Source organism: Ovis aries, chromosome 2 (assembly GCF_016772045.2).
Source record: "Ovis aries strain OAR_USU_Benz2616 breed Rambouillet chromosome 2, ARS-UI_Ramb_v3.0, whole genome shotgun sequence".
NCBI lineage: Eukaryota > Metazoa > Chordata > Mammalia > Artiodactyla > Bovidae > Ovis > Ovis aries.
The window spans coordinates 175,707,282-175,714,627 of NC_056055.1; the positions used below are offsets into that span (position 1 = coordinate 175,707,282).

A 7,346-nucleotide genomic window follows, 5' to 3' on the forward strand; every position below is an offset into this window, starting at 1 on the left:
ATCAAAATAAGCAGTTTTGTGCATTATGTATATTTGATATAAAACAACTATTTTTTAAAAACCTAGTAGGGAGGGGAGTAGACAGATAATATTGAAATAAGAAATTGAAGAACTGCTGAACCTGAGTGACAGGCACATAAGGGTTCATTATACTACTTTTGTTTACCTTATATATGCCTGAAACTTTCCATAATCAAAGGTATTTAAAAAATAACTTCTCTCAATTCCCTCTCAGTGGAGGAAGAAAACTAATAATCAACTGTTCTTGACATAAATTACAATCTTACTTCTTATTTCTCTGAGTTTTCTTTATGCTGTAATCCATCCCTTACACTTTCTTTAATCTTATTCACCACAGCACAGCTCACCTTGAAACCGGTTCAGATTTTCCATGATTGACTTACTTATTACTACCTGTAGGGAGAAAAGGATTGGAAAGAGCTAACCCTCCTTTCGCCCATACTACCTAATAGCAATATGATACCTACACTGAATATATTTCCTAACTCAAATCGCAACATTGAACTTAGCATCTAGAATTTTAATAATTTTAATCTTATTACCTCCCTCTCATGAGAATTCATTTGCAATGGCAAATAAGGATCTTATCCTATTGACTATTCCTTTAGATATGGCACATAAAGGATACCCAGTGAATATGTGTAAATCAAATATTTAAGAAATATAATATCAGAGCTCACAAATACACAGTTTGGCTCTCTTACTGGTAGCACAAATTATTTCCCACCTCAGTTATATCCATTGTGCTTTGCCTTTAACCTTATTGGTATGTATGTCTTCATTTCAGATGGAATAGATCTGTGTTTAAAAACTTCACATCTCCTCTTTACTCAAAAATGTAATCATATAATATTTTAAAACAGTAAGTCAATTTAATCTATATATTTCACTGTATGAAGTGATATGATTTCTATATATTTTTTAATTTATTTTTTCTGCTCTTATTCATATGGATAATGAAAAAAGTCACAATGCTTTGAAAATCTCAAATTCTATTAAACTACCATAAAGCTAAAAAATCTCTAGAAATATGAAAATTCAGAGTTCCTTAAAAACAGCTAAAGTGCAGTTAAGAATAGATTTTTAACAAAAACAAAGATTACTTGAAAAGAATTTGCCTAACAAAGCACCTATATAAGCCCAAGACCAAATTGTTAGTTCCCTCCCGTGAAATACAGGAAATCAAGGTTTGTTCTCAGAGTATGTGCTTCAGTAAACATTTGGAGTATGGTTTATAAGCAAAACCATCATCTTGGATTAGGATTTTCAAACATTCTAAGGGAGAAAGCACGAGAAAAGTAATCATCAGGAGAAGCAGAAATAAAATTACTCACAAAGAACGACATTATACATATAAAATTTTATTATTAAAAAACAGTTCAGAAATATCTTACAAATATTAATTGCCACAGATTCAAATCCAAGTTCTTCCAGAAGCCATTTTATATTCATAAATTATACATAACTTTTAGAACATTTACTTTAAATGTACCAAATGCAGCAAAAGACTTAAAGATAGAAGTTTCAAAGCAAATACTCATTTAGAGACACCAGCAAATAGATCTGACCTTTTCAAGTGGCTTTCCCAAAGAGTTTCCAATCAATTTCCAATCATTCAAGACTTCTTCAACTTTGGAAATAAACCTAGGAAGGAGGAAAAAACTTTCAAACTATGTAATCACACGTTTTTCCTATTGTTATACAATTTTTTTGTTTTTTTTTTAACACTTTTAACAGAAGGCTTGTAAAGTTTAGTATTGTTATTGTAAATTTATCAACATGCAACAAAAAACAAGAAAGTAATCTTTAGCCCAAGAATTCTTAGATTTTAATTTTTTTTAGATTTTTTTTAAAGTCTTAGATTTTTTTTTTTTCATTTTTTAAAAATCTACTGCCTAGCCAACGCCATTCTGGTTTCTATAAAATAAAAATAAATCTCTCCATATTGAAATGAAAATAGTAAACCTGGGACACAAGTAAAAATTGACAGACTGAAATGATACTATTAAGGATAACTGGGCTTCCCAAGTGGTGCTACTGGTAAAGAACCTGCCTGCCAATGCAAGAGACATAAGAGAGACACAGGTTCAACAGCTGGGTCAGGAAGATCCCCCAGAGGAGGGCATGGCAACCGACCCCAGTATTCTTGCCTGCCATGGACAGAGGAGCCTGGCAGCCTACAGTCCATAGGGTCACAGAGTCTGACACCACTGAAGTGACTTAGCACACACACACAGGCTTCCTAGGTGGCACTTGGAAGGAAGAATCCACCTTCCAATGCAGGAGGCCTAAGAGACAGGGTTCAATCCCTGAGTAAGGAAGATTCCCTGGAGTAGGAAATGGCAATCCACTTCAGTATTCTTGCCTGGAAAACTCCATGGACAGAGGAGCCTGGCGGGCTACAGTCCATGGGGTCACAAAAAGTCAGACACAACTAAGCACACACACATACACACATAACAATAATTCTGAAACCAATAATCTCTTCACTATGCTCCAAATAACTTATCTCTTTAAATTAACTTTCTTTAAAGATACTTAATGAATTCTCTGATTTGCCTTCCACTCCTCCGAAAAAACATTATATGGGAACTCTGCCCATTAAAATAAAACAAGTTTTAACGGACACCTGGCAAGAAACAAAGTAGATCTGCCAACTTTAAGGGATTTTAAACTATTCACCGTCTGATCTTTAATGATCAAGCAGACCTATCAAAGAGAATGAACTGTGACTAGCAACACGCTCTGTATCAACAAATGAACACTGTCAAAGCTCAGTAGTAGTGTTCAATATATATAAAAGGACACTTTCAGCTTAGTCACTCAGTTGTGTCCAATTCTTTGTGACCCCATGGACTGTAGCACGCCTCCTCTGTCCATGGGAATTCTTCAGGCAAGAATAGTGGAGTGAGTTGCCATGCCCTCCTCCAGGAGATCTTCCCAACACAGGATCCAACCCAGGTCTCCTGCACTGCAGGCAGATTCTTGACCAGCACGGAAGCCCAAGCCACCAAGAAGCTGACTACTTATACTATATATGTATGATGCAATCTAACAGCAATGCTCCTCTCCTAAAACACCTACACACTATTGCCAGAGTACTAAAATTAATTCTAGTCAAAATATATACACAAATATCAGGTTTTGCCATCAGGGACATTATAAATTATTATTTACATTCTAAGTTTTTATGATTCAACTGAACCTTCTAATTATTCCTTTTTAAAATGAAGATATTAATTAATATAGTATTTTGAGGGGGTTCAAATGGCAATTATCAGATCTTATAAAGAGTGCTCTAGAAATAAGTTAATATATTTACAAAACCATATAAAAATTTTAATGTATGTATATGTGAGTGAAAATCTGTACATGAAATATACATTTATAAAGGTAAAAAACTGGAAACTATCTTAGGTACAACTGCAGCAAAAAGCTGTAAATTAATGACATATCCACTCAATGGACTAATATGCACCCATTAAAAATCATGTTTTGAAGCCTGCTTGAGGAAATAAGAAGAAGTCCATATGTTAAATGAAAAAATGAAGCTATAGATATAAGTATAAATATAGTTTAACCGTACTTTATAACACACACAGATTACATGGAATTTTCTCAAAATACTGACAGTAGCTATCTCCTGGTGGTAGAATTACAGGTGATTTTTCTTTTTTTCTTTTATAATGAAGTATTTTAATAAATATCAGGGCTTCCCTGATAGCTCAGTTGGTAAAGTTCGATTCCTGGGTCCAGTCTTCTTGGGCTTCCCTTGTGGCTCAGCTGGTAAAGAATCCGCCTGCAATGTGGGAGACCTGGGTTCAATCCCTGGGTTGGGAAGATCCCCTGGAGAAGGGAAAGGCTACCTACTCCAGTATTCTGGCCTGGAGAATTCCATGGACTGCATAGTCCATGGGGTTGCAAAGAGTTGGGCACAACTGTGCGACTTTCACTTCACCTCATTTTAATAAAAGGGATTCCCAGTTGGCACTAATAGTAAAGAACTTGCTTGCCAATGCAGGAGACTTAAGAGACTCAGGTTTCATCTCTTGGTAGGCAAGATCTGCTAGAGGAGCAAATGGCAACCCACTCCAGTATTCTTGCCTGGGGAATCCCATGGACAGAGGATCCTGGAAGGCTACAGTCCACATCATAAAGAGTCAGACTCGACTGAAGGGACTTCACATTTAAACTTCACGGTAAAAGAAGGAACATCTTAAAATATTCACTGTATTAGCAATACTATCAGTTCTAAAAAAGACCAAAATTGGAGCCTATTCTGTAAGTATTGAGATTTGATTAGAAAAATGTAATAACTACCCCTGAAAGCTCTCTAGATCTCACCTGAAGGATCACTTCCTCTTACTCTTCAATATTAGGTTCTTTTGTTATATGCTCTTAAAAAATGTTTCCTTCCCTCTTCTCAGCTCTCATTTCAACTGTAACTACAGACTCACTTGTATCATTATTTATTCACATCCTTCTTTTCCATTAGTTTATATGTTCAACAACAGCAGGAACCATCTGTTTTCACTGACCACCACATCCTTATGCCCTGCATTGTGCTTGATACATGTTCACTCAGTATTTTTTCAACGGACAAATAATAAAAGGAGTTATTGGTTTCTATAAATTGTCCATACAGCTCATAACATACTGATAAATTTCATTCAAACATTAAACTCAAGGTTTAAAAGACTCCAAAGTCTTACCATTTTCCTAAAAACTGTAAAACACTAATTTCATTCTATAAACAAGAGCATGAAGCCAAAAATCAAATTTCCTACTTTGAGGTAGTTTTCATAACTCTGTTAACAACTACCTCCAAATAAGGAGTTAGAAGGATTTAGTATTTCACCTGAGGATATTTTAAATATTTAGCTAGTGGAAAGTGATTATTTATCCATTAAATACTCTAATGATTCCTTCCTCAATTCACTCTCAAGATTCAAACTACTACATTTTCTAACTACCTTTAAGATTTAAGACATTATTATTTCAAATTCAACAGGTCTAAAACTATATTCTTCTCTCTTTGCCACTTTCTTATCTTCACTCTTCTAGGCAAGAAACTGCAGTTTCATGCTTGATTTTTTTTTTCCTACTCCTACATTTCATCAAGTTTATCTTCTACTTCTTTGAAATGTCTTACAATCTTCCCTCCTACCCTTCCTCTCCAGTTTCCTAATCACCAACCTAACCAAAATAGTAACTCACTTGCCTTCATTTCACCTCATCTTGGCAAACAACTTTCCTAACACACAATCAAGGGTCTCTCGATACTGCTCTGTAATGGCTCTTAAGCGTGGTCTCTTGACCCAGCATCAGCACCTGGGATCTTCTTAGAAATGAAAATTTTTGAATCCACCTCAGACATACAGAATTATAAACTATGATTCTAATGCACACTAAAGTTTGAGAATCACTGGTCTTAAAGCATCAAATTTAGATTCCTTTACTTAGCTTTGGAGGCTGTCTATAACCTGGTTTTATCTTAATAATCTTATTTATTTTCCTTCAACAGTCTTCACTCCAGTGAAGACATTTCATCAAATTCCAAAGGTTTTCACCTGTCTCTGCTCCTGTCAGGACCGTCTCATATTTAACCAGTTTTTTTTTTTCCATTTATTTTCCACTTTCCAGGCCTGGCACATTTCTTGTCTTTTCTATGAACATACCTTCAACAATTACAATCCACAATTACCATCCTTATACTAATATAACTATTTGCTGTTTTGTTTTTTTAACACAGAGATCAAATGATTTGTTTTGATTTTGTTCTTTTCTGTTAGTATAGTTCTGAACACATAGTACCTATTCAGTAAGGCCTTGCCTGGGTGGTTATGTCTTACCTTTTGGGGGGAGGTGGGGGTGGGGCGGGGACCACAGGTCAAACTAGCATCCCAGCAGGGATCTTTTCTGTGCTATTTAAGGACAAGACATTCACAACCAGATGGATTTCCTCTCCCAATCAGAAAGATCATAAAATATTCCAAGCTAACTACTGACCTCAGTACTCAAAAAACCTGAAGGGCCTCTTGGACAACGAACTGATAACATCTCGACCTAAGCTATTACTCCTCCACAAACTTGGCGTTCAACTAATTTTAGTGATCCAACAATTTCACTCAGCTATTCAACTGGAGTTTGGTGGTACAGGAATTTGGAGTTTCCATGGCAAAGGAAGCCTGGGTCACATTACGCACTGAAATGGAACAATTAAACGTTCCAAAGCCATACACAAACTGTTTCAAAAGGTTACCCTAAAAGACAGGATGGAGATGGTGGGAGTGTGGCAGATGGACAACCACCAAGATTCAGAAGAAAGGCTCCTCTTGAAACGGATGTACAAGGAAAGGGAGGGGGGTGGGAAGCAGCTGCGAAGTTTGTTGCTTACTATAACAAACGAATTAGTCACACGGACATTAACACAGGAACGGAAGGTAGCCTCCGGAACTGTTTCGGCGGGTGATCAACAACTAAAGGACCAAAAGTCTAATGAAAGTGGTTTAAAAGGAAAGAAAAACAAAACTTCGGAGAGCCAGAGTCTCCGGGGTAATACAGATGGGGGCGGGCCGGGGCTTGTCAGATGTGGAAGAGGCTTGCGGTGGACCACAGAAGGGAGGAGGCGAAGACCGGGGAGCCAAGGGGCTTACTTTTCCCGCAGAAGTGGCGTCACTTGTGGTCAAGGTTGGGGAAGTAGCCGGGCGGAGCCGGGGCCCAAACTGCTGGTAACCAATGATAAGACTCACTCACCTTTCCCATTCCGAGGCAGTGGTGAAGTCCGTGATCTCAAATACCTCGGACTCGGGCTGCATAAGTGGAAAGAAAGAAAGAGATTGAGCTCCCGGGCGCTGACACGGAGGGGCTAACTTAAACAGATGCAGGGATAGGTAGGGGGCAGACACCTCACCTCACTGTCAGCCGCCATCTTGCGGAGCGCCGATGTGGGCGCTAGGACTGCCGGGAAGAAAAGCAGGAAGGCGAGGGGAGGAGGGGAATAGAGGAGCGGAGAGCGGGCGGGGGCGGAGCCTCCACCCAGCCCCGCCCCCGGAGGCACCTCTTCTGGTTAGTTTGGCAACGTCTCCTGAGGCTGAAGTCATTTAATTTTTCTTCTGTAATATTTCTTGTACCTGAGAAGAAAGAACTTAAACTACCCTCAAGTCCCCGTTCGCTAGCTGATTTAACAAAATTTAAAAATCTCCTATAGAGTAATGAATTCAGGAAAGGAACAGAAGCAAGAACAAGGCCTTAGACCCATGTGGGTATGATTTTACGGAAAAAACCTAAAACATATTGGTTTTATTCTTGTTTTTTCATTCGTC

General features: G+C 37.7%; 1 protein-coding gene across 2 annotated transcripts in view; it reads right to left on the reverse strand.

Moving 5' to 3' along the window:
- The window catches only part of RAB3GAP1 (RAB3 GTPase activating protein catalytic subunit 1), a 124,734-nt gene extending 117,764 nt beyond the window's left edge, over nt 1–6,970 (reverse strand). For both annotated transcript variants that reach the window (XM_027965014.3, XM_027965013.3), the window contains exons 1-3: nt 6,935–6,970; nt 6,778–6,833; nt 1,590–1,665 (exon numbers count right to left, since the gene is read on the reverse strand). In XM_027965014.3, coding sequence (XP_027820815.2) covers nt 1,590–1,665; nt 6,778–6,833; nt 6,935–6,952 — 150 coding nt within the window. In that variant the 5' untranslated portion in view covers nt 6,953–6,970. The remainder of the gene's footprint in view (nt 1–1,589; nt 1,666–6,777; nt 6,834–6,934) is intronic.
- Between the last annotated feature and the right edge of the window lie 376 nt (nt 6,971–7,346).